This window comes from Lineus longissimus, chromosome 1 (genome assembly GCF_910592395.1).
Source record: "Lineus longissimus chromosome 1, tnLinLong1.2, whole genome shotgun sequence".
In the NCBI taxonomy this organism is placed as follows: domain Eukaryota; kingdom Metazoa; phylum Nemertea; class Pilidiophora; order Heteronemertea; family Lineidae; genus Lineus; species Lineus longissimus.
In genome coordinates, this window is record NC_088308.1 from 1,936,742 (window position 1) to 1,964,557 (window position 27,816).

The following is a 27,816-nucleotide window of genomic DNA, read 5'->3' on the forward strand; positions in this document are numbered from 1 at the left end:
ACCACTAATACTGATGAAGTCACAACCATTTGGAGGAAGGCATGGAATTAGATAACTAGGACCTAGATTTCTAAGAGAACACATTTCTTTATCAGCAACAAACTTGTTTTATTTATGCACATAATTGAAGTTGAACACGAAGTGATACAATACAATACATTGCTAATACTGCAGCCATTTCATGACATGTGAAATCTAAACAGAACACTTGGTTCACAGCGCAAGGTTATCCATAAAGAAATACATGGAAATGATTGCATGATTGAACAATCTTTTAGACTAGCACTAAAGGCAATCTGAAGGCAAGTTTATACTAATCAGGACATTTTCATTTCATGCAAGAAATTCTTGAGAGAATACATGTAATGCACGTGTGCATTAGGAATGAAAAAGAGCTTTATAGCATGGAAGACTCCTCAACATTTATACACTGTACAAAATATCACAATTGAAAAGTGAATGTCACGGCCTAGAAGTGGCATTAAAACTTGGTAGGTGAAGACAGCGATAGCTTAAATATTTTCTAATCACTAAATTAACAGGGTTTCATACTGTCAGTTGTTTCATTTATTAACAAAATAACAAGTAATATTTTGAAGGAACTATATCTTCAGATATCACAAATGAAATGTATTGGCATGTCACGATTGCCCTGGAATGTTCAGAGACTGAGACTCGATTTTACATCCAATCGCTGTAAAAATGGCCGGAGTGCTGGTGTAACTTCCTCATCAATGAATCGCTTGGTCTGAAATAACACACAATTCATCATAAATCATATCATATCACTATGAAAATACAGGTTATAGGCCACAGCAGACTCACCAGGCTCTACTGTGGCAGATAAAATTGAGAGGAAATGGGAGCTGAGTGAGCGAGTTTATAATCAAATCTTTCCGTTTATGATCAAGACGACTTGAGAAAAGAACACCTGAGTCATTTCCTCCTCCATACTCTACAGTTGAAGTCTTGTTAGTTGAGCCTTTCTCTCCAAGATGGCGAGACTGCAAATCCAGGTTCAACTGACTCTAAAAACTGTACAGCGGAAAGTCATTCAATTTGAACACAGATTCCATCTTGAATATTGTACAGTTATATGAAATTGGAAATTGATATCCAAGTCTTTTTAAAGAAACTTGTTTGTTCAAGAGTGTTAAGTCTCATCATACTCATAGCAATATGATCCTACCTGCTCAGGTGCCCTTCCAATATACCCAGAGGGATCAACAAGATCATCAAGTTGATTATGAATAGGCCGGAAGTACTCCGATTTTCTGATACGTTCTAACAGATCATTCTCCTTGCCCTCCTCCTTGACCACCGCACCGGCTTGATGAGACAGTTTACGAATCTCCTCATGGCAGTCCTATTGAAGACAGGAACACAGAAATTTGAAAAAAGAATAGCCTGCCTCCATGATACACCCTTCTACCTTACCCAGCGAGTGTGAATCGAGGACCTGATTTCACCTGTAACCACCATCCTTCCCTACACACTTTTAAACAACCATTCAACACTTCATCCCCTTCACAAAGTTGATGAATTCTGCACTCAGTGCATCATTTCTGCAGTCTCATCTTTGTTTATAAAATAGGAAACCCAAAATCAGAAAATCAATATGGCAGCCAAATTGTCATTTCCATAGCCCAGGTCAAAATGAGTTGAGCAAGACTAATACCTGTCTGTTTCCACCAGCCTTGACTACAGCCATTAGAATGTTCTCTGTGGCAATAAATGGTAACTCCTGCTTGATATGTTTCTGTATCACCTGAAATAAAATGACGGTCAAAATGAGTTTTTTGATGACCAGAACCCTTTCGAAACGTTTCTATGCCAATGTTTTAAGAATACTCAGTAACTTTTTGTAACACTGTGCTTGAGTAATGAGAGTAACCCACCTTGGGATAGACAACCAATCCCTCTGATACATTCTGTAATGTATTCATCAGGATGTCGGCAGTCAGGAAGGCTTCAGGTAGGCATACACGTCTGTCAGAAGAAAACAGAAAGGAGGATTAAAGAAGTGTTAGAGGGCATAACTGACTGGTACTTCTGTTCAGTTAAAGCTTACCATCTTCTATTCCTGGACAGACACATTGCTTGGGACCATGGGCTATTCACTTTATTGTTTACTTGCCACGCCTGAACTTCAATCAAACTCATATATGTGACCCGTCACAGCAAAACCAGGCGCATGTCGCACAGAAGATGAGCCTAAATGACACCAGGAGATAATGGAAGAAATAGGTGTGCTCGTATTTCACAAAAGGCAGACAATAGAGAAATGAACAAACAGTCCGTCTCAACCTGCCAAGCTCAGAGCGACATGCGCCTGATTTTGCTGTGACGGGTCACATATATACATGTAGGTCCACTCCAGAAGAAACCTGGACTTGGGACACAACCGCAGTTGCACACAACATACAAAACGATCGAAAGAGGACATGCAGAAGAAGTGTTACTCACCTATTAGCACTATCATCCAATGTTCTCTCCATCCACTGGGTGGACAGAGTCATCAGTGGATCCTGGACTAGACACATGAGATGACGCGCCAGGGAGCAGCATCGCTCACAACGCATCGGGTTCCTCTTATAAGGCATGGCACTTGAGCCGATTTGATCGCGCTCAAATGGCTCCTCAACTTCCTTCATACTCGCTAATAGTCGGATATCAGTGCAAATCTGAAGAGAGAAAGAGTGGAGACAACATGAATTAATAAGAAATCATAAAATCATGCCAAAGGTTTGCCTATTTTGTCAAAGACATGAAAGACATTGTTGTAATATTCTATTTTGAAGAAAGTAAGAAGTCGTCACTTTGTTGTGATCTAAAATGTCACTCAAAGTAACAAAATCTCAATATTCATTACATAAAATATGTATCGACTTTGATTTAGAGCACACCAGAAAACATTTTTAAAACTCTGGGACATGAGTTTTGATTTCAATCATAAGTGGGGTAATCCCCCCTCCCCCTGCAAGAAACACCATGGGTTTCCACAGGCAGGTGGCCCTCCCATCAATCAGTATCAAACATGTCAAAACCCAGTCAGCTGGAAAATACACTGGTTTACAATACTTGTTATATCGAAACTATTGTGGACTAATATTTCAATAATTCTTTCCATATCAGAACACAATCATTCAAAAGATTTAACATTGATTTTAGTTTATTTTATACATGCTTGGTGACTTTTGTTGGGCTTTCATAAAGGCACCATTCTGGGTGAATGGGTGGCTAACACTAACAGACATACTGGCTTGATCTTTTGAACACTTTTTTACAATATAATGAAAGGAAACATACTAAAAGTGTATTTCTCTACGGTAAGTCTACATGCAATTTCAAAAGTCATCTTTATCATCTACCATACATCAGTTGGGATACTCCCTACTTTCCCTCATAAACCAGGTTTACTTCATCATTTTTATTATACATGTAGTTGGTATTTTTTTCCTCAAAAACATGTATTAAACTATTAACTTGATTTATAGTGATGTCAATGATAAACATGGTGCAGCCACACTTCCACAGTAATCTGTTACCATGGGCACAATAAACACTGGCATAAATCTGTCGTTCAATAATTACCTATATGCAAATCACCAAACAGAACCATAAAATCACAAATTTATATCAATTCATCATGACAGAATTCGATACATCGCAATCGGGGAGAAAATATCAATCAAAGGGTTTCAGTTTATATCAGTACAAATCCCAGGGCCCATCTAAACATGATAATTCAAAGGCTGTTCTTACAACTTTGGTTGGGTAGCAAGTGGGTTAGTACGAGGATGACAAAACAGTATGGACTCTTGATAATTGGTAAGATCTCAAGTCAACACATGTTGGTTGTGACCATTTGCAACAAAGAGAAAAAATTAATAACTCAAATGACTTAATTCGAACCACAAAAAGTACCGTAGACACAAATCTTAAAGCATAACATATGTTTTAGACTAACCAGCATTAACACTACAGGGAATTTAACTTTCTCAAAGGACTTTCAGCTCCTGTCACAAACATTCAAGCTTAAAGTACCTAATTTTTTTGTAATGCTGAGCTCTTCCGTGGCTATACTTTAAATCAATAAGCTGAAGATTTTTTTGAAGGACCAAAATTCATATGACGCCTGTAGTGTAGTGTGGGACGGTCTATAGCAGTATACCATTCAGCTGAAGTCCAATCACAGTGGCATTCATTCAAGGACAAATCAAACTAATGATTGAACTGGAAGAAGTCTACTGACCCAGTTAAATCAGATCAACGAGGGGGAAATCAAGAAAGGAGGTGGTGGATCTACATGTTATCAAGACTTTCTCTGGATTCTAAATTGTGCACTATGAGTGTCAGAAGATGTTGAAGTCTATATGCATTTCAGTTTGCAGGCCAATTTGAAAGCTGTGTTGAGAATAAAGGACATTTAACTGAAAAAACCTAGGATTTACTTTAGACTGGAAACAACCAGATGCTTAAAAGTTAACGGTTGGCTGAAGAGATGGACAATCTTACTGCCTGGAATTGTAATTGAACCATTCCTAAGGGATCAAGATACACCCATAGGATCTTGTACATATCAAAGTGGTCAAGGTTTGTACTAGAGTTGTGTACTGTTATAATAGTGCTCGGAAGAACAACATTTTCATTAATTGTTTCTGATGTCTCATTCTACTGACATGCCCCTAAGACGGTAACTTGGGGGAAGGGGGTCCCGGAATCTGCTCTGGCCATACCGACTTTCTCACTCAAAGACGAGACCAGAAACCTAATCCTGAGAGAACATAGTCTGACAGTCAAACAATACTCAAGAGCACCACCAAGTCGCAAAACAACAAACAGCTGTTTGTTCTCACGGGCAAAAAGACGAGTAAAGACATGATCATGTAATGGTCGAGCGCATTGCCAAAAAGTGGGTTTGGTATTCACTGAAAGATTTTTCAGTTGGTCTGTATTGGCTAATCATAACAATACATACTTCTTTTTTACCTTACTAAAACCTAATCAGGACAAACTATCCTGGTGGGAATATAATTTACTCTTTGACTCACTCACAACCACAGGCTAGCAGAATCTAGAGTTCCCCCTCTCACTTGGCATTGAAATTCAAGACCTCTCCAAAACTCTGATTTTGTCTTGTTTGGAAGCAATTTCCATGGGTGACTTATGTTCTAGTTCCACAATTGTCCGTTTTTTCAGGATCAAGATGGCTGCAAAGTACAGAGATCAATTCAGAAAAGGTGACCAATCAATGGAGAGCAGGAATGCATTCTGGAACGCCGGTTTCCAAGCATGCGTCAAATGTGGCACCAAGGAGATTGAGAAGGACAATGTCACATGTGGAGCACGACCTAACGGGGAAATGTACGGGACTGAAATATTCAAATGTTCAAACATGACATGCGGATGGACGACAAGTTTCTACTATGACGATGCATGTAGGTATTCAGAGCAAAACCAATATTGCCACATGTGCAACATAATATTGCCAACAGCACAGTGCTTCCATCTGTGATCAAGAGATCAAACACTGAAAGAAAGGAAGACTTCACAAATGGAACAGCAATGCAAGGAATAATTTCATCCTTTTACTAACACATTTGTTTTTGTTGTTGTTGCACTTCAGGTATACCATGGCATTATGAAACAAAGGAATGGAAAAGATCGGTCAAATTCTACACTGCCGGTCTGATGGTCTTGTGGGCGCAGAAACGTTTCCTACCAGAAGATATCGTCCAGAAAGTGAAGGAATTGAACGTTAGTGGAGAAACGCTACTGGAGTGGCATCAACAAGGCATTTTAGCAAAGAAATTGGATATACCAGAGAGCAGAGTGGAAAAATTAACGAAGGCTATCGAAGCCAGGAAAACTATAATATGAGCTTAACATTATTGCTTAGAAACTGACTATTAAGGGAATGAATATCATTCTTGAAATTTACAGACTGTCATGGGACTAGAATGAGTGATGATCTGAACAATAGTTCAGCAGGACACATATGCTGAACAGTTTTAGGATGGCACATAATCGCACAAAGAGAGATCTAAGATAAGAGAACTCAAAGTGAAAATGATTTGAACATTCTGAACATTTTTAATCATAAAACTTTAACTGTTGACCAAAATTCCCGGGAATTTGAAGAACGATCAGTCTTCATTTGGCCATGGTTTTTTTTGCCAACTCCAAAATGCTGTATAAGGCGCATTATCACATTTGGTGATGAAACATTTCATATGCTGTCAGAATAACATAACACACAAGGTGAACAAGAACTTAACGTACCTTGTGCACAGAGGCTCCAAGGCCAGCCAGAGGGGATAATACCTCAATGTCAACCTTTCTGCTGTATGTCTGGCCACAAACCATATAAGACCTGAAAAAAGAATGGAGAAACATTATACAGTAGAACTTCTCTACTACAGGACACCCTTGGAACTGACCAATGCTGTTGGTGTCCTGATTACAGTCCACAGAGGCCAATCAGAATGGAAATGACAGGTTTGGTGCCAACCTGATGTCTCTTTTTAGAGGGGTGTCCTCAAAAAGAGAGGTGTCTGCTATGAATTTAAGTTCCACAATATTACTAGCGCAGTATTCTAATGAATTATTTGAGAAATGCTTGTGTTCTATTTTCTATAAAACAACTAACACCAGAGATGTCAAAGAAAATGAACCATGGATGCAATTCCTTCAAAGTTGATTCATTTCAGTTGTTCATTTACTCGTATTTATAATGAACATGTACTTACTTCTTAAATGCAGCCATCTCTGTCACCATTCTGTCAAGCTCTTCAACCTTTTCATGGTCGTTGTCCAAGAGAGACAAAAAGCTGGCTTGTGTACCTGTAGTCCCCTTGACCCCACGGAAACGAAGGTCCTCCCTTGCTCGCTGTAGGTTTCGAAGGTCCATAATTAAATCCTGGATCCATAGGCATGCCCGCTTTCCTACCGTAGTCAACTGTGCTGGCCTTGAAAATAGAAGGAACACCTTGTGATCAGAGGCTGCTGCCATCTTGTGTCGAATGAATAAACTAGCCAGAAAATCAAGTTCTAGTGAAAAGTATGGGACTTGCATAACCCAGCCTTGGAATCATACTAACTTAATTAAAAAACGTTTTCTCTAAGATTGTATACTTACTGCATGTGGGTGTACCCAAGGCAAGGCTGGCTCCTTTGTTTCATAGCAAAATTGGAGAGTCGGTCAATGCACCGGGCAACCTTTGGCAGGAGGATATCCAGACCATCCCTCAACATAATGAGATCCTACAGAAGAGGAAAATCATCATCGAATTGGCTATGGAGTGATTCTGCATGCCACCATGGTTAGGCACCAATTTGTGGTATCGCCTAGTGACCGCGTCCTCACCAAGGAGGAGGGATCCATCAAATACTGCCAAATGATTGTTTCTTGTTCGAGTGGTATCGTTTGCTTGCTGGTGGTATAGGTGCCAAGTAAAATAACAATGAATAACGATTTTCTGTCTCATTTTAATGAACAATCAAAGGACAATCATAACAAATGGGTAAAGCAAATCTTTACTCAGAGAGACAGAAGATGTTCTACCTACCGTGTTGTCACCAACATAAGCAGACGTAGCACCGAGGTGTATGATACCCGCTGCCTTTGGACAAGAGGCAGCAAATGTGTGCACATGCGCCATGACATCATGTCGACGCTTCTTCTCTTCCTGAGCAGCTCGGTCAAAGTCAATCCCATTCTGGTTATCCTCCATTTCAGTGATCTGTTCTTCGGTGATGTCGAGACCCAGCGCCTGAATGAGAAAAAGAACTGCACAATTATACATGTAGTATCAACATGTTCATCAATTGATAGCTTTTCCTTAATCATCAAGTACCAAACGAGACATTTTCAGCATCTGATCATTGATCTGACTCAGTCTGATCAAGGAAGGTCATCAAGCACAAGAAATGGAAATGAAAAGCTCCCCCAACTCCAGGGCAATGATGCTAATTCTTTACTACTCAATCAACACATTATAGGCACAGTTTTTTTAAGTCCCGGGGGTATGAAAGATGTTTCAGAGGTCTTTGTTGAAGTAAAATATTTGTGCTGTAATCAGGACACACAAGTAAGCATACCACATGTACCAAGGCTACTTGTTAGAAACCCTCTCTGTTGAACTTGGGGTGAACTAAATAGGTAAAAACACCAACAATACTTGTTTTTGAATGAGCAAATATGAATATACTTTCGAACAGAAAGAATGTTTTAGCTATATACATGTTTGTCAAAGAGCTTTGACTTTTATTAGCAAAACATGAACAGCTATTGCCGTCTAGAACTATACTGAAGAAAGCCAAGGGCAAAGGCAATGTACGATTGAGTCAAAATATTCTGAACATTGTCCAATATAATAGTAGCTCTGCCAGTCCTACTTCTGATGTGAAACAGCTATTGAAGATGTTGGAATAAAAATCAGCAAAACTGCAAATAAATGAGCATCCGGCTATAAAAATCACCCCCATTCGAAATAAAATCATTTATGCAAAATATCAGAAATATTGCCATGATTTTGAAGGACAAATAAAATCCCAGGCAGACAAAAAAATTTGTTTGCATAATGATTTAAGTAACATTATCATTTTTGTGTGAAAATGAAGGTCTTTTTAAAAGCACATCATCTGTCATTAGAGAACACATGGACACATTTTACAAAGTTATATTTGGAGCAGGTAATCCCCAATTTACCTATCATTATTTTCAAACATGCCAAAGGAGATTGCAGGTAATGGATTTGATAAACATATCAGAGACATAATCTGATTCCATTTTCAGAATATATTCCACACAGAGCCTGCTCTTGAAATATATGACCCTGCTCAATCTGCCACTGTTTGCAACACTGTACAATGCCACAGGTTGTGTGTCTCAAGTAGGAATCAAGCACACCTGTACCAAACAGATATTCTTTCTCAAATATTCCAAATATTGCATAATGATAGTGAGAAGGTGATACAAACAATACTGAGCATAGAGACAGAATGTACGAGCCGAGATGAAATGGTTCAATAAAAGGTCAATAGAATATAAAGACCAGCATTGGGATGGGATGTCTCCCAAGGCAAGGGGGATGTGAGATGAGACAGGTTGAGACATTTGGATTATGCCATCGGCATACAGGCCCTCACACCAGGTGGAGGAAGCCTCTGAAGGCCACAACAAACAAGACCACATGATCTTTTGTTGGTTTTGCCTATATTTAGTTTTGTTTGGGCCCGAAATGACTTCCTCCGCCTTGTGTCCGAGTCTCCCAACCTATGCACTTGATTGGGAAAATCGTTTACATAGTGACAGTCAGTGTTGGCCGTCGCCACGTCACGATGCATCGCAGCTCTGGCGATTTAACACTACTGTAACGTGACGTGACGGCTTCGTGAACGTTGTTTCCAATCAAGTGCATGAATATATCGTGTAGTCACCAGTCCCGCGCCCGATTCCTCGTCTATCTGTGTCATATGGATGCAAGATTGCTGTAAAGAATGCAAATTTGGATGATACGTGTGGCATTGTGGGATGGAATAAGGACTAAGGAGGGCCTATAGATTCAATTCATGCACATATGACTTAATTGGGAACAACGTTTACGAGTCGAAGACGTCGCGTCACGTCACGTTACAGTACGAGTATCAGGGCCATAGGCATAGGCCCTTTGGCTTTACCAGGTACGCCGGGACCACCTAGGGTCGGACCAACAAACCATCTTTACAATATAGATCCTCAAGGTAAATGACGCCAGACAATGCCTCGAGCTATGCATCGTGACGTGTCGGCGGCCACCTTCCCAATCCAGTGCATGAATCTATTCTATGGGCCTATAGGGCAGTAGGGACGAGGCTGAGCTGAGTGAACAACGTGTACTTACCCGCTGGGCTTTCGCAAGGAAAATCCAGAGTTGCCGCCACGTCGTGAACTTTTTAAAGTCACTGAAATTGTAAGCCATTTCAGGACTAGCATATCTAGCAACAAGTGGGGACCTGTATTTGCAGAATTCCCCCTCTACACCGGCTTCCTGCGCCTGCCGAAGACTTGCAGTCGAGCCCGTTGCCGCCATGTTGCTCGTTCGTTTTCTTCCCTCGCTCCCTGACCTTTTCGCCCCCAGTCGTTTCGCTCCAAATCGAAGTCGTTTCGGTCCCTTGGACTTTTTGTAGGGGATTGAGAAAGTACCCCGGGAAATATGGCAATATTTATTACTGGGACCCAGTACAGTGCCGTTCTATCCAATATTCCTGGGGCTGTTGAAGAGGCTTCTTGTCTGACAGTGTCCATCACTGAAATTTTAGTGTACTAATTGCTCGCTATAAGCTAGGTGATTGCGCCCCTAAACCAACTGACAACTCTTACCTCCACGGACATGACGGAACTCGAACTTTAACGTGAGTTAATTGTAATCTTACTCTACATACCAAGCTGATTTATCTGATTCACTGAAAACTTAAGGTATTTTGATGATTTCAATGAATCCTTCAAGTTGAACTTCAAGTCCTTTGATTTTCTTGGCGAATGTAGGCCTACCTGCAGTGGTATTTGTGTGTGAAAAACAGTTATCTATTTTCGGACGAAACTCTGTCCCTCACAAACTTTGGTCGATTTCGGAGAGAACATCTCATCTCGTTAAGCCAATTGTTCTGGTGTTTCTTTCATCATGCCTACCACGACTCGGAGGGGGGGGAGGAGGCGAGGCAAGGCGAATTCTGGACCTGGTGGTCACGACTCGCGTCACACCATGGAGTAGGTCCATGGTCACACCGACACTGGCGACAGTGAGAGTGACTGTTACTGATTGACTGTGAGTGTGTAATAAATAAATGTCACAGCTAGACAAGCTCACTTTCGGTCAATTTATATCCAAATGTCATTGTATTAATTCAGTGATTTGTCTGATTTGTAGCATGCTGCATGATGAGCCATATCGGACTGCTCAATATGTCGTGCCTGTTGGGATGGTGAGCCGACACTGGTAGTGCTGTGTCTAAACACTATGATCCGGGATCGCAGCCAGAGAGTTATTTTTCATAATGTAAATCACTGAATGCATATTTAGGCCTACTAACTTAACTTAGCCTAGATCAACTATCGAGATTTAAATCAATTAATTAACTACATGTACATCTTTTTTCAGATTTAAACTAAAGATGCAGTGAGCAACTGAGTAGCGAATATCGACTCCATAACTATAAAACATAACATGGCAAGAATAGCAAGGGTAACAAGATTATTGCTTGTTAGCAAAATTGTATCTCCAACATGTGCTGTCACGAGGCATGCAGCTCCTTCTGCTAACTTTCAAACGTCTGTATGGGGCCGACCTAGTTTGAAGGATAGGTTGAGGGAGAAAGAAAAAGACCAAAAGACACTTCAAATAAAACAAGATACTTTCTTTGATGAACAAAATAATAAGCTTCTTGAACAGAACAACAAAAAGGACAAGAAAATGTTTGAACAAGCCATTGCAGTGTACCTCAAAAGGGAACGTGCTCGGCGACGTGGGCATGTGGAATTCATTTATGCTGCTATGAAAAGAATGAAAGAGTTTGGCGTTGAGAGAGACATTCAGACATATAAAAAGTTGATGGATGTGTTTCCGAAGGCAAAGATGGTCGCCCAGAATTCTATCCAGGTTGAGTTCATGCATTATCCACGACAACAGCAATGTTGTATCGACATGTTACAACAGATGGAAGATTATGGTAAGAACGAGATAACATCGGCTGCATTAGCTTGTGTTGTTTCAGTATTAACTGCAGAGTTGCACCAACCACAAATTTGCGAGGGAGTATTATAAAGTTATTGATCAAATGACAGTGTCTAAACACTATTGTATGAGTTATATGACAGGTTAAGATTTATACTTCATTATAAAGTTTTACTGTTCTGACCGTATGCATATTGTTTCGTTCAGTTCCAAGTATTACTACAAAGCAAATTGATCAAGCTGATGCCACGCTATCAGTCTAGAAAACCGCATTATCATCTCTCATATTGTATGATATCTCTTCCAGGGGTGGTGCCTGATGATGAAATGGGCTACCAAGTATATTACACGTTTGGTAAAGACACACATGCCATGCGGAAGTACCAGAGAATGATGTATTGGATGCCTAAGTTCAAGAATATCAACCCTTGGCCAATCCCAAAGTTGCTACCAAAGGACCCAACTGAACTAGCAAAGATTGCCTTGAAAAGGATGGCAGTTGATATGGAAAATCAACTTGCTACATTTTGGGTATGTTGTCCATGTAGTTTTCATCCTTCGTTGCAGGGTCTTGTCACACACTCCAAAGATAAAAATGGCTTTAGACAGTATTGCTGACACTGACAAGCAACTGAGGCTGATAAAGTTTTTGAATTCGACTGCATATCTGATCTCTGTGGTTTGAAATCTGCTGATTAAGACATAAGAAGTCAAAATAGGAAAAGGCAGAATGTCTTCAACCAGAGATTACTCTTACTGTAGTCTTTATCACTGTGGCAGCTTTTATAGGTATTTGCTTTTCTCTCTGTTTCAGTCTGAAACTCTTCTTGAAGCATTTGATAAGACATGGATAGTAAGTGCTCAGAGTCCAACACAGAGGGGTCTTCTAGCCAAACATAACTCAGAGAATCCAATCTATGTTGAAGGTGGTTATCATGTATGGACAAGGTACAAGAGTCTGACCTACTTCTGTCTGAGGGCGGATCCTGAACCTGACCGACTGGCAGAAGCAAAACAGTTTGTAAAGGAGGAAAGAGAAAAAGATAGTGGTGAGTATTCTTTGGTCGAATTTTAAGAAATGTGCTAATTTCTGTAAAGCTTAAAGTTAACGTTGGTTTTGAAAAGTGAAGAGAGTGGTCTCACTTTCACAGGGCTTCAGCTAGTCCAAGGGCCTTATGATTGAGGAGTTCCTTGGTGTAAGTAATGCAAGAACACATGATTTAGTCGAAACAAGGCATTGTCTCAATAGTTGTGACATTGGCAAAGGATTGGCTACTGCTGTAGTGTGGCCAGATTGTGACTTGAACTTGCCATTGAGATTACTAATCTTTGTAAACTATTCTTTGGCCTGTATCGGAGTCAAAAATCTTTTTGTAGACATCCTGTACATCCTTTTCTACTTCTACCATTTCAGGCTTTTTTGATGCAGACAAATGGAAGATGTTTTTCGAGGATGAAGAGCTACCTAACCTAGTGATGAAAGCGCCCACCGCTCACGAACAGGAGGATGGTACATATCTGGCTATGTGTATAACCGGCACTGCTAGTAAAGACTCACTTCAGTCCTGGATAAAATTTCTTCAGGCTACGAACCCTAACCTTATTGATACACCTGTGGTGTTTAAAATGCAGACTCCTGAATCGGGCATCCGGCCAGTTGAAGAGGACAGCAAGGCTGACACTTCAGTTCAAATGCCTGGGCAAAACGTTTGATTATTCGTTACGTGGTATATGGACAGCCCAGTGAAAATGGGTTCAATGATCATGAACCATTTGTGAAGCCATTGTTTGCCAGTGTTTCTGTATGAAGTGCAGCTCTGTGTGAACAAGGCCTGAGGGTTTTGTTGGGAATGTTGTCTTTAATTAATGAAAATGTAAATATAATGAATAAACAACAATGAAAATAACATACATGTAGGCGTTCTTTTTGTTTTGACAGTTTGTTGAAAGTTCTAAGATGTGTTCATCTATTGTACATAAGTAGAAAAGAAAGATTACATGATGATTGTCTTTGGTATCAATCTAGTAGTGGAGGTGATTTGGATGCAATGGTATCTACGTATTGGGCATCTCTGCTGGCAGTGGTGTCCCGCATGTGTTCTCAATCTTAATTCATCCCTCCATGATGAAGGAAATGTGAAGGCCTCGATGGGGGTAATCTTTAACATCTCAACACACCAATTTTCGAAGATGTCCTTCAAGATAGAAGTGGCTGATTGTGACTTGATTTTGATTGTGTGTCTTCTTGAAAGACAGGCTTTGAGTTCAAAAGACCTCCGACAAAGGCCATCTTACTCCTTTTTACATACCCACAAAAGATTTGTTGGGACAACTTCTATACATGTAGCTGGCATATGAGATGAGTGAAATCTTCAACAGCAGGTCTCCTTGTCAATGATGATTCCCAATCGGTCTCTTACAAAAGAGCAAAGATCCCAATACAATCTCCAGGAGTTTAAAACACAGGGCGTTGTTGGATCACAATACAACAATCATCATATTGGGCGTTGTTGGATCCCGATGCAACAACCATCATATTGGGCGTTGTTGGATCCCAATACAACAATCATCATATTGGGCGTTGTTGGATCCCAATACAACAATCATCATATTGGGCGTTGTTGGATCCCGATGCAACAACCATCATATTGGGCGTTGTTGGATCCCAATACAACAATCATCATATTGGGCGTTGTTGGATCCCAATACAACAATCATCATATTGGGCGTTGTTGGATCCCAATACAACAATCATCATATTGGGCGTTGTTGGATCCCAATACAACAATCATCATATTGGGCGTTGTTGGATCCCGATGCAACAACCATCATATTGTCAACTTGATCCACTACATGTAGTAGTAGTGATTCCTGAGCCAGTAGGCTAAAGTGCTCCACTGATGAGCAACAGTCCTCCGCAAACATGGCAAATGAGCAATCAACAGCATCTATCGCCCTACGTAGACCAAATAATGACATAAATTCTTTAAACTTCAATAATTTATTGTTAACTTGACGTCACATTATGTTCATGCACATTCACTGTAATCTAAACATTTGTTTTGTTTAATCATTATGGTCACGTACTATTTGTATGATTTATCATAAGTTTGACCTCTTAACAGCAGGATGATGTTATGGCAACCTCTAATAAATTAGAGGGCAATTCATAAAGCACCTGAAAGAAGCCGTTTTCGAAGCCTGTAGCCATTTTTCGAAATCCTCAAACCTCTCCATTGACAGCAATAGCTGTGATTTTTGCATACTAAATAACAACACATAGGTAAGTAGAAAATGTTGTAGAATGTTGTAAACAACACTTTGCATACAGGCTTCATAAACGACTCCCATCAAAAACACCAATTGTGGAAATATGCCACAGCACTCAGTCTCTTTTGGCCCCAGAACCAATCCTAGGAGATGAAAATACAAGACACAATATACATTTGCTTAAAAAAAGACATGCCCCCGCCCCCACAACAAGTTGTTTTTGTGATGAGATCAGCAAAAAGAATATTGTTGCAGTGAAATGAAAGTGTCATCAAGAATCAAGTTGTAGCTACTGATGTGCTGGTAATTGTGTCTACAAAACATGGCAATATGTTTGTATCAGTTTGACCACTGCTAACATGTTAACAAGTACAACTGAAAAATAACCCAACTTGAAAGCTAATCACCAGCGTCAAATTCTTTGATAAACAATCCCAAATGTCCATTGAATCCATGAAGAACTATGTAAGTCCACTCCAACATCAAATAGTTCCTTTGAATTGCAACACTTTTTGGTCGTCGTAAGGATTTCAGTCATTCCTCATAACAAACTGAATGAAAGGGAGGGAGAATGTGTACCGGCCACAGCAAATAGGAGAGACAAGTCACTGGTATCACAACTGAAATTGAAGAAAGAAGGTTCATCACAATACAGAATATCAGACGATTAGAAATAGACTGTATGCTAGTGTGGTGGCAGCTACGCCGGCACAGTAAACCTGCTGTGAACGTATCGCCCTCACTTCAGGGTCGGGGCAATATCAGTAACGCAGACCAATGAAGATGTTCATCACCATGGCTGATGACTCATGATCTGCGAGGCAAGCAAAACTTTATTTCCTTCCAACTGATCGGTGCCGATCCTTACCCAATGACTGTAGCCAGCTCCGTCACATCACCGACTTTCCTGTGCCTCATATACTCAGACAGCATACGACTCTTGAAGTAGATCTCCTGTAATCTGTCTTCCAAGTGCATCAGGCACTAAAAAAGAAAAGGTGGTGAAATGAAGGAAGTGATGCAAGTACTGCTCAAAATGATAAGCCGTAAGATGTACATGTGTACAGTACATTGTAGCAAATTTCCTTCCACATCTACATGTACATGTATAGAAACGCTCCAAAGTGTCTTATGATAAGTGGACAGGGCTTTTAGACTTGGGTCCCTAAGCTCTTTACTGAGAGCAAGTTACCGTACATGCATCTCTAAGTTTCAAGGAATCAAGTTCACAGAATTCTGATGTGCTCATTGCCACATCAACCCTTGATGGGTAAAGGTAGTTACATGTAAAATGTAATGGACAATCAACAAGTCTCAAACAAGCATACAATGTCTCTGCTAAAATGCAGATTCGGCTATGAGTTTGAGCCTATCAACATACAAATGGCAAAAAGTGAGATCTACTTACAAAATCTGGTGACATCTTCAGCTTCCACATGTCATGAACTGATTCTATTAGGTTAGCTACGAGTTGGGATGGCCCATTGATGGTCATTCCTGGAGCCTTGTCAGTTGATGGCCCAACCTGACTTGATATCAGCTTTACTTCCCTGAAGAAAGGAATGGGTGAAGAGATGATGGAATCTGTCACTGAAGTGATAACTTGCAAAAGCAGCTGAAAGCAGTTTTGAAGAAAACTGAGACAACTGTGGTTGGCAGTATTATGGATCTGAATACCAAATCGTTTTATTGTAAATCTGCAAAATTCTCTAGAAACTCATGAAGATTGAACAATAAGGACATACCATTTATCTGCATCAGCCACAATGCAAACAGCTTCATTAACCGGTTCATCTAGGACAGTTGTCTGGGCGGCAAGCTCGAGGTCACCAATCAGCTTTGAAGTGTAATCCACATCTGAGGTACCATGAAGGACGAAATCAGAAAGGTAGCACTTGGAGTAACCTGCCAGTAGGGATCGTCCAAAGTTACGTTCAAATGCTTTGACGTTACTCTCCAGGACATCGTCTTCACTCCTAAAATATCAATGTTATCGTTTTTGAGATTATTTTTGACTGCTAGTGAGACTGTATACAATGCATGAACAGAAAAGCATGCAAATAAGGTCTCAATAAAGAAATGGAAGATTTTCAGTTCTGATGTACTGCTACATGTAGCTAACTAATACTGTTGGTATACTGTTGAAATGAAATGTTGTCAATGTGCTTTTAAAATGGTCTTTCAACACATTACACTTTCCACTTTCTTCACATCTATACTTTGGTAGCCTTTTCTAGTCTTTAAAACCTATTTTATGCAACCAAGATATCAATCAAAAGATTTTAAAATCTGAATTGTCTTGATCAATAACTTATGAATTTACTGGTGTCATCGCAGCAAAATAACTGGCGTCCCAAAATGTCTGGTTTTATCATATCACACAAACTCTATGTTATCCTCACCTTGGCATTGGCATTTCCTTTAGATTCAGGAATGGATCAAACGCATCGGAATCAGCAGCACTATTAGATGACGCATGGCGGCGCCGACCAAGTTCTGTTGGCGTGACAGACCGGGTTCGGCCCGGAGTGTTGGTCCGGCTCGTCTGACGTGTGATTGAAGGTTTATCACCGCTATTATTCCTACTGCGACTCCGGACAGGTTTTGGCGGTGAACCACATATCTCTGATCCCCGCTCAACATCGTCACTTTTCTCCGACTGGGTGGGGCTGAAGCAAGATGCAGTGCGAGATGGGGTTGGACTAGAAGATGCACAGAAACTAACTGGACTCATAGGAACACTTGTTGATGTCTGACTCATAGGAACACTTGTTAATGTCAGACTCATTGGAGTATCTGCAACTGCTGCTGCCTCAGCTGCCCGCTGCTTTAATATTTCAGCAATGTTCATTGTAGGTTTATCATTTGCATGAAGCGTTTTCACTGTCTTTATACTTTCATTTAAAAATTGTGAATTTGGTTTTACAGGGACTGGCGTTTCCTCAATATCCAAGCTGTCTTCTCCTCGTTGGTATGAATCATACAGGGAATCTGCTTGATCACTACAGGGATGTGTTGGATATGAGTTCAGACTATTGTACGTGCCACTGCTGTACTGAGAGTCAGTCATACTTTGAAAGGCCTCGGGTAGAAAATTATCACTTCTCTGCATATCGTCTCGGGCTTCACTGCTTATAATCCCATGAAATTTTCCATCTTTATCACAAATCATGCCGACTTCGGTGTGTCCATCAAAAAGATCGTCCAATTCATTTGTAACCACTTCATCCTTTGATGGCAGTCGCATATACCTCTTTGTCGGGCTGTCACTCTCAACCAGGTCTTTACTGGTAACCGTGGCCAGCGCAGTGACATTGTCTGTTTTCAAGAAAACTGGGTTATCCCTTCGAACATGGCGAGTATCTTCAACCTGATGTGGCAACATACATAAAGGTGACAGTTTACATCTCCCAATGTCCCCCTCAGAACTTTCCAAATCCACAGTGAGATCACTTTTGGTTGTGCTACACAATGTGTCATCACTGTCATAGTTCCTAGGAGACGGCGAGTTATCACAGATAGAAATAGTCACATTTTGATTTGCCTGATATGTAGAAGTGAAATCTTCGGTCCTTTCTCTGTCTAATTCACTAAAGGCACTGGCAGTAGTCTTGGATTTTGAACACACTGACTCGGCATCAATTCTCTTAGAAGAGTTCATAGAATCCGAGTGGCATGGCAGGGCAGTATCTGAAACACTTAACCCAAGCATACCTGCAGCACCACCCAAATCAGACTCATCCCGTACATCACACTTTGAAACGAAATCCGTAACTAAATCACGTTGTTTCTGCTCGTCTATGGAGGATACGCTATGTTTTGGTGACATCTCCGGAGTGCGATCCTCCTTGATAGGCAGCATATCACCAAACACATTCCGGTCCATACTCCTATCAAGAAAATCCAACTCATCATCTCGAATTTCCTCCAAAGACTCAATATTTTCATAAACCTCACTGCACCGTATGAAGTAACTCAAAATATATAGCAGTTTACAAATGAGATCTTGTTTTTTTCCGACGACCATTGTCCGACAGATTTTAGGAGGGAATCCGATTGCACCGTACAAGTCACTGAGTTGGGCCCAGAGGGGGTTATAAGGATGTGATTTGGTGAGTGTGTCCAGCTGAAATAAGTAAAAAGACTCACAGTAAGATACTATCACTCAGTGATGGTATTGCAGAAACAAGTGTTCCTGGACAGCTACGTCATGAGAAACTCAAGACTTTTCGACCTTTAATCTCAAATCTTTTAAAAAGTTCTTATTCAAATAAAATGTTATAATCGTTGAGGGGATCTTACCCACTTAGCCGAGTGTTTATCGAGGTATGTCCTTGAAGGGATAGCACCAGCAGGGGTGACAGTTGGGATCCAGGCCAGGTGGTATGTCAACACTGCCGTCACAAGAGTACTGATGAAACTGAAACATGAACATGAACAAATGCATCCATCAAATAACAAGAACTTACACAGATCTAGGCACCTCACATAGGTCCCCTCCCTAGGTGTACCATGGCTGGTGCATATGTAGAAGACTACCAAGTGAAAGGTACAAGCACTCATCATAGTTGGATCCTCTAGGTTACATATATTGCTAGTGTTACATGTAGCCTGATTTCAAGGCTATATGAACTGAATTTGTCACAGCACTTATGGTCATACTTACAAGTTTGTAGCCTTTGTTTCGTATTTTTCTACGCTTCCAATGAACTCTTTCATGAATTGATGACACACAGTTTGCCGGTGGAGGCTATAGGACATCATATTCAACCAGACTGGTTCAGTCAGTCTAGGGGCAGTGTACAAGTCATAGATCTCATCTCGGAAACGGTCAAGACTCTGGAGAAAGCAGAACAGATTTCAAAACATATTGGATTAAGTCAAAAAACAATATGCATAGTCTTTAGAGAAAGTCCTCTTGAGACGGCAGTAAGATCCACCAACGGATGGAAGCAAAATGCAGACAAAGCTCTACAACAGTGAAACCTAATCATAACTGATTTATTTAAAAAATCGGATGTATGTTCCTTGCTGAGAGGTGGTCTTCAGTTTGAGGCTGGATTTGCTTGGAGAGGTGGTTGACCTCGACTCGGAGAGGTGTCAGATACTAAGAGAGATTGCAGCTGATTCCACACGGTGATCACACCAGCACTACATACCTCCATGATGATATGAACGAAATCTCGCTTGTTGATGAAGGCTTTTTCAACATTTATTCGCAGCTTCTGAACATGGGCTTCAAACAGCGTGATGTGAGAGAAGAAAAAGTTCTGGAAGTGACTGGAATGAGAATGATATATTCAAGAATAAGAATAGCAGCCAACTATTTGAAAACGGCAGGTTCTGGTCAGACATATTTACTCAGAAAAAAATTACAAATATTCAAGTGGGTTTAAGCGCAACTGAATTTACATTTGAAATATTAATGACCAAAGGGTCATACTTGAAATGAATATTGACAGACAGGATGATAAATTATATAATTTTCAATCTTATTGGCAAAACTCTTGATATGGTGTTTGATTTGCACTCAATCTGAAGGACCACCTTTATCAAGAAAAGTCATGTGAACGAGAACAATGTGTCATTAAATTGTGAATGAATAATAAACACTTATGACAATCTCAAGATTCAAGAGTCATGTGATCAGATAACTCGATTCTGTTTTTACACAATCTGCATGCACATGATTGATCACATTCACTCAGATATACATTGGATCCACAGGTCAGCATTTAGTTCACGCAATTACCACGTGGTGAAAAAAGAGCAAATAGGTCAATGCCACCATAAATTAACCAACCAACCAAAGAGATGTGGACTATGATTCACATAAGAGTTTTATTTCAAATGCGGTCACTGGTCATTGCAAGGCAAAAGCCGATGAACTCAAACAAAGGTTTTCAATGATGTAGGCCTAGGCTACTGATTCCAAGTTGCTAGCCCAGGCCAAGTCCTTGACAAGGTGGTAATCACCGTGTCAAAGTACATGTAATGGATCCCAGACCAATTCAGCTCAGTCAACCATAGTCACCTGACAGCATAGTGCCACTAACATTTATGCAATTCGAAGATGATTTAAGATACTAGCACTGGCAATGCAAATACAATTTTGGGTGGGAATTTACCAACATTTTGGAACTTTTTTACGAGTACTTTCAGATGTGAAAGTATATTTCATTTGTCAAGGTTGTCATGCAACTTACCCATTTCTCTCCTCTTCCTTCTCTCCAAACATGGCAATCACAATTCCCATACCAATCTTAGACTGTCTCTTGCATCCTATTCCTGGAGTGGGCTACAAGAAAGAAGATACTTGTCAGTATTAATGTTGCTTTTGTAAAACCTACCATAGAACAGCCCACAGGATGTATTACAAAGTACAGATGGCAGGACGTACATTGTTCTTGAACAGGACTTTTGCCTGAAATGTTTTGCAAAACAGAAGGCACTGACTAGCTTGACTGAGACAGAGTTCAAGCTTGAGTGGTTTTCTTCAAAACTCACTTGCAAGAAGTGCAATCCCCTTTTCGTCTGAAACCATATTCCTCTTACTATTTTACTTCTCATGGATCATGCTACATTACAAGGCTCATTACATCAACTACTTTTGCTTCTTTACCCCCTATTCAATGAACTGGAGTGGGAAAACCTCACCTCCTGAGTATGCAAGTGATGCTGGGGTAGCAAGCCCTCCTCTCTCTCTGCAGTCCGCCTCCGCACACCATACTCCAGGCAAGTCTGATGACTTCTCATCCACCGCCGATGGAGGCTGTTATAGCTATTGGAATTAATACTTGATGAGCTGCTAGGGGACGGAAAAGGGTTTGGAAAGCTGCCACTGGAACAAACTGAAAGAAAAAACATAAGGTCATATTTCAGAAGAGGCCATCAGAGTCAGTGGGTGTTTGAGGAGGACTGGAGCAAGCCAGTCGATGCTGCTAAAGAGCAGAACCATTACTTTTAGAAAGAAACTTACATGATGTGGATAGACCGCTGTCATCCTGATAGTTATGAGTCTGACTTGATGGCAAGGGGATCTCAACTGGAACACTGTTGGCTGCAAAACACAAGCAAAAACATCAACAATTTGGAAGAGTTGTTGAAACAAATAATCAAGAACACTGAACAGTGGGCTGAAATCAGAATCACAAACCAAATAGTTTGCAGAAAAAGTATAACACGATACACTTTCTGAAGCACCTTTGCCTTCTTTTAGGACCAAAGAAAAAAGATGGAGATGTTTTATAAAAATCAGAATCTTTGTACCTACCCAAACTGAACGAACTCATGGTGCCAGAGTTTGTTCTTTCACGGCAGTAGATCTGTTTTCCTGGTGTCAGATCACCCAGCGAACTCTGGAGGCTGTAGGAGTCATAGTTCTCCATTTCCCTGAAGACAAATGGAGAAATTTTATGGAAGGAAATTTGGTGGATTTAATAGCAGCATAGCGACTCTAAACATCAACAGCCTAAATTTGTAATTTCAATTACGAGTTTGCCATTTTTTCAGATGAAAGCTAAAATTTTTACCTTAATTGCAGAGTCAGAATTAGCCTCCACGTGCTGCTGATATACAGTATACAAGAAAAGGACTGATTATTTTTTAGAATCTTACCAGGATGTTCCTCTATTTTTCGAATTTGCTTCAAACACATGGGTGAACATAAGCTGGGGTGGACATCGGAACTGGTGCACCTTCAGTGATGACCCCCGATATGACAAGCAGGCGGATCCAAATATCATCTCCCCCAACATTTTGGTATCTGATCCAACTCTTGAATACTGAAAAACAAACAACAGAGAATCTATGAGTATAGTATTGATGACGATATTTTACATCTCTTGGTTCCCTATTTGAATCATTTCAACTGATATTTTACCATCACGATTCCAAGTTGATCTGTCGAGACAACCTTGTGTATCTATGATCTGCAGCTGTAGGGTGGATTTAGGAAATTTCTCAAACCTGATATTTCCCCGATATTTTTGGTGATTGTGAGGGTGATGTGGTAGGCTTTTCAACATTTGGTTGAGATGGGGTCTGTTTCTGTCCATAACCTCTGGTGTGGCAGTTATCACTCTTCTTATTCTCACTCCTCTTGTTTTCACCCTGAAAAGACATTTTTGTAGAACGATGAGAATTTTGTTTGCACGGCAGTGTTGCTCGTTGGGCATGATCACCATTATGGACAGCGTGCAATGAAGAACATGGTCATTATACAACTCTAGAGAGCTATTTTCTCAGCTCCAGTCACATTAAAAACTACCCAGAAGTCATTGTTTGAAGACTAACCTTATCAGCAGCGGGGTGTCTAAAATGTTCTCCAAATTATTATCAAATTTCTTACTATGTCGTTGTCATCCCCGCATCATTAAATAGTTTTGTCCATGCTAGAATTTAGAATTGAGTGGGCCCTTGTGTTGTTGAAATCTACATCTGCCATGCATGTTTGTATGCAGGAATGTTTTCATCCATTCCACCATAAATATTTAAATAACTCAATGGCAGGAAACTGTAGAAAGTTAGTCAATAGATCAATTGAAAGAACTTCCATCTTTGCATTGCATCAATGATATCCGCTGGCCTAGATCCGGCACAGTGAAAATCAGCTGACAGGCAGTCATGTGTCATATTTACATATTAGTAATTTAAAAAATTAGGTCAAGGTATGAGACAAAAGTACTACAAAATGTCATTTTCTGACATATTGCTTCAGTAAAAAATCATCAACCTTATTTTCAAGTTATAGCAAGACTGCATTTTTCATTTCATTTTATGCTCAATCACAGATCTTTGCTCAAAGGTTTTAGGCAATTGTGTATCATGGGGTGACAGATGGGAATCATCTGAGAATCCATGTGATCACAACAATCATGAATTGAATTAGAAATACAATGTATGAAGGCGGACACATTTGTCAAATTCAACTGCCAACTCACTCAAAGTGGGACAGGTCAATGTCGATTTTTTAGATTTTAATGTGCACTGCTTCCTGTAAGTGTAAGACTCAAATGTGGATCATCATAAACTTGTGACCACAGAGCGGCCTGAATGATGACTCAGCTGACCAGTCATAGAGTACAACACGAAAAACAGTCTGGATGGTTGGCCTTGTACATGTCATGTCAATGTTATGCCTCTACCACATAATTATACACCATACAAGACAAGAACAAGACAATCAAAAACATGATTACATGTGGTAGGGCCTACAGTTAAAAAATTCTGAACTGCCCAATTTACAGAGCAGTTCATTTTGCAGCGGCACCAGGGAGGCACATGCCCTCTTGAAAGAATCTAGGCACCTACTAGGCCACTTGATCAAAATGATTATCTGAAGTACTTTTTAGTCTAATTGATGGGAGGAAATATTCACAGTCAGATTTGGTTGGGTGTAAGAACTATTCTAGATTATTTACTATTCCTCAATGAACCTGCACTGTAAAAATATTTTTGGGGCGGTTCAGCACGAAACTGGGAGGAAGACAAGCGATGAAGGATGCATCCCAAGGGGAGAGTGGGGGGAGGTTAGGGGAGACACCTGAGTGAGAATAACATCGAGTTGAAAGATTTTGGTCAGCCAGTTGGAGCAAGGAGGCCGGACCTGCGTTTGGCAACTGTGCTCATAACTGGAAAACAAGTCTGAATCTTTGTCAGCCATCTTACCTCGAATTCCTCCACCTTCTTGATAGCCTTGGAATCGAACAGGATATTTCGACCCCTGATGTCATGGTCCTTGAACACAACAAGGCGGATCTGACTCTTCTTAAAATCTGGAGCATTCCAACTGAAAAGAAATAAATTGGTTGAAGAAATTACTTCCCCTTGTTCTCCTCTTGATGTCAATGAAAGTAGTGTTTGTTTTTGCATTTATTATTTTTGCCACAGTAAAAAAATAGTCCTGGAATATCAATCACTAAAGACCATGAGTTGACAGACAAAACATTGAATTCAAATTAAGAAATTGGGCAAATTTCAATATATCTCAGACATTTGAAGCTTGAAACCTTCATACTAATACTGTCTGACACTGACAGCTTCATGGCTGAAATCAAATCATGACACTGACAGTGAAATTACTTCTCATTCGTGCAGTTATTTCTTTAGGAGTTACATCATGACATGTTTGAAGTCACATATCACATGCCCTTTCCTTGGAAAGCATGATTGTTTTCATTGGATTGGAAAAGTGACTTTTTGAACCAAGTATAGAAATCAAAAGAGGAAGAGGAAAGCGACATAAATCACAACAGTCAACTGACTGTGCATTTCTTTTTAAAACTTAACTCTGTCATTTGGTTCATCATATGATTATAGGCCTAAGAGCAAGACAACAAATATGAAGTCCTGATTGCCAAAGATTTGAAATCACCACGGTCTTGATAATATTTCCTTGGCAAAGGGACGTCTTCGACTAAAGTAAAGGCATGTTGTGTCTCCACTTTAGCTTTGCTCAATGTTATGACACATTCTTGAATAAGCCAATTTGAAGCAAGATTTCCACAGGCACTTGACTTGCCAATACATTTCAATAGTTCTACCGTATTGAAAAACAATGCGTTACCTGCTGTTTTATCAAACAAAGCCTGTTGCCAGAGAGTAAATCACTACAGGAAAATCACAAAATCACTTAATGTCATGAGAGAAACTTTTCTTTCCGAACCCCTTTTCCCTCCTCCAAATGATAAAAAAACTGATGTATGGCATCACAACATTTTATTTGGATACCAGAAGTTTGAAAAATATCCAAAGCTTTGGTAGGGAAATGGCCAACGACAATGACAAGACCAAGAATACATGCACTATATAACACTGACATTCAGTAGACAGAACAAATTTCTGATTATTTGTTAAAAACTTGTATTACATGTTCATGTACTACTACAAGACATGTTCTTGTACTACTACAAGAGATATAGCAGTCATTTGAAAAAAGGGCATGTTTGACATTCTTTCATGTACATGTACATGTATTGGCTGCATTTCCTCAAAAGGAAGGACCGACCCGTACACTTTTAGAGACTATCTGCTGTAAAAGCTTACCTATCACTACATAACTCTACAAGAAGATCAGCCATCCTCAAGACATTCCTCACTGTCTCTAAAGAATCAGATTTTTATGTCCATTCAATGAATTTTAGAATAGAAGAAGGCAATAAACTTCATTTTCCAAACACGTTAACTGAACTCTTAAAAAGGTCAGCACAACATGTCGTGACCAGAAACTCAACCACCACATCAAGAAGGAAGCAGAGTATCCAAATCATTCCCCATTTTTTGTCACCCAACGATATCCTGGATTCAACTTTATTCACATCTGCACTCCAGTTGCCATTCCGAGGGAGTGAAATTAAAATTGCCATGTTGCATGTGCACTAATTGTACAGTATTCAGGTCATATGACTGGACCTATTATACTGAGGTGCGGAAACATGTGACTACAGAAGACTACACCAGACAATTATGAGAATGCTCTTTGTTTGATTGCATTCAGCTGACAGTATGAATGAGCCAATTACTTATGACGTTTTAAGTGCAATTGGATTTGTTACTCACTATTGCTGCTCACTAAAGGATGTCCTGATGAAGCGCGTGTTCATACTCAGACCGACTCAGGGTCACTGAAAATGACTAGGAGTAGAACATGGTCTGACTGAAGCATTTTGTTCCCTTGCAACTCGAGCTTTCAGTTCATGATTTTGGCCTCACCCTTATCAATTGAGCCTTCATTTTGGCACAGAAATTTTGTTAAAAAAGTTGCATCGATACGTTTTTTCATTCAATGAAGCTGTTTTCTATTCCTTTTTGTGTGCCACACCATAATGGCATAAGGCCTACAGATTATGATTATGATAGGGGCCTTCTGATCATTGACAATTACTGCGCGTACTATGTCTATACTATAGTCTAATCTAGTATTAAGTAGGCCTATCCCGGAAAGACCCTGGCCGGGCCATCTTCTTCCTCTCCTTTTTTCTGCACTGTGCATGTCAGTATTGATGGCTATATGAGAATGATGATGTTGCAGCCACAATAGTCAATACACGTGGGCCTATATGTTGATCAATTAAATGATGGGGAAGCAGTATCATGCATTACATACACTGCATTAATGATAGAAAATGCATGATGTCAGTTGTCACACTGTCACTGTCGACACTACACTGGTCTGACTGGACTGTCACTGACACTGAGACAGTCAGTGGCCCAGACCCAGTGCATATCATCATTAATCCGCGAAATCCTTCATTAAATCGAATGCTTACTCAGTTGCAGCTATATTCTTTGGCCATTTACATGGTCCAGGCTGTCTTTGATTTTTCCTACTTTGAAATAAACGGGAAATTAGAGCCATTTTTGACCAGACTGAATTATTTCTGCTTCTCCATTTTCAATCACATGCATTATCACATGATCACATGATGATTGCTTGCCTTGAAGCCAACGTAAAGACCTTCGTGATTGGTCTGAACTTACTTCCGTGTTTGGGTGTTGTAATCATGTGACCAAACAAAACCACGTGCTCAAGTCTCGTTAGTGAGTTTTTCCCGAATGTACGCGATGATGACGTGCCCTTTAACAGGATGTAACATTTTTTTAAATGCGTTTCCAAAGTGATTGCATGAGGACAACCCATTTGTATCGTATATCACTGGAAACGCCCGATTCCCCTGATTCTACAGGATGTAAAATCGGGCATTTTATTTGTTTAAATAAATCATGAGCGTCGCATTTGCTCCTAGCTCTCTTGACCATCCCAAATGGCAATATTGCCAATTGGGTCGGACAATCACGGAAAACCCCAAATAGTATACATTTCTTCGTG

The 27,816-nt window shown here is 40.1% G+C and overlaps 4 protein-coding genes across 6 annotated transcripts; 2 read left to right on the plus strand and 2 right to left on the minus strand.

The window, feature by feature from the left end:
• Positions 1–93: 93 nt before the first annotated feature.
• Positions 94–10,085, minus strand: LOC135484324 (adenylosuccinate lyase-like). Its single transcript, XM_064765682.1, has 10 exons — positions 9,888–10,085; positions 7,572–7,775; positions 7,142–7,266; positions 6,753–6,971; positions 6,286–6,376; positions 2,467–2,684; positions 1,899–1,989; positions 1,679–1,768; positions 1,190–1,366; positions 94–748 (listed from the first exon to the last, which is right to left on the minus strand). The coding sequence occupies exons 1-10, from the start codon at positions 10,074–10,076 to the stop codon at positions 662–664; spliced, it is 1,491 nt and encodes a 496-aa protein (XP_064621752.1). The 5' UTR covers positions 10,077–10,085; the 3' UTR covers positions 94–661.
• Positions 4,415–6,666, plus strand: LOC135484331 (uncharacterized). The gene is made up of 3 exons (XM_064765695.1): positions 4,415–4,596; positions 5,203–5,441; positions 5,630–6,666. The coding sequence occupies exons 2-3, from the start codon at positions 5,210–5,212 to the stop codon at positions 5,881–5,883; spliced, it is 486 nt and encodes a 161-aa protein (XP_064621765.1). The 5' UTR covers positions 4,415–4,596; positions 5,203–5,209; the 3' UTR covers positions 5,884–6,666.
• A 97-nt stretch (positions 10,086–10,182) lies between the features above and the next one.
• LOC135497742 (evolutionarily conserved signaling intermediate in Toll pathway, mitochondrial-like) lies at positions 10,183–13,605 on the plus strand. Of its 2 annotated transcripts, none has more exons than XM_064787579.1 (5): positions 10,183–10,398; positions 11,145–11,712; positions 12,025–12,248; positions 12,532–12,766; positions 13,132–13,605. In XM_064787579.1, the coding sequence occupies exons 2-5, from the start codon at positions 11,211–11,213 to the stop codon at positions 13,428–13,430; spliced, it is 1,260 nt and encodes a 419-aa protein (XP_064643649.1). In that variant the 5' UTR covers positions 10,183–10,398; positions 11,145–11,210; the 3' UTR covers positions 13,431–13,605. The 2 variants fall into 2 exon arrangements, with proteins under 2 accessions (XP_064643649.1, XP_064643660.1); XM_064787590.1 differs by having other exon boundaries at positions 10,381–10,462.
• A 1,094-nt stretch (positions 13,606–14,699) lies between these two features.
• LOC135484340 (folliculin-interacting protein 1-like) lies at positions 14,700–27,393 on the minus strand. Of its 2 annotated transcripts, none has more exons than XM_064765707.1 (16): positions 27,257–27,393; positions 24,657–24,777; positions 22,956–23,099; positions 22,605–22,771; positions 22,261–22,379; positions 21,967–22,047; positions 21,645–21,838; positions 21,194–21,285; positions 20,147–20,267; positions 19,654–19,826; positions 19,290–19,407; positions 17,390–19,113; positions 16,733–16,963; positions 16,396–16,537; positions 15,856–15,971; positions 14,700–15,607 (listed from the first exon to the last, which is right to left on the minus strand). In XM_064765707.1, the coding sequence occupies exons 1-16, from the start codon at positions 27,343–27,345 to the stop codon at positions 15,529–15,531; spliced, it is 3,711 nt and encodes a 1,236-aa protein (XP_064621777.1). In that variant the 5' UTR covers positions 27,346–27,393; the 3' UTR covers positions 14,700–15,528. The 2 variants fall into 2 exon arrangements, with proteins under 2 accessions (XP_064621777.1, XP_064621785.1); XM_064765715.1 differs by lacking the exon at positions 27,257–27,393 and adding an exon at positions 26,034–26,318.
• Between the last annotated feature and the right edge of the window lie 423 nt (positions 27,394–27,816).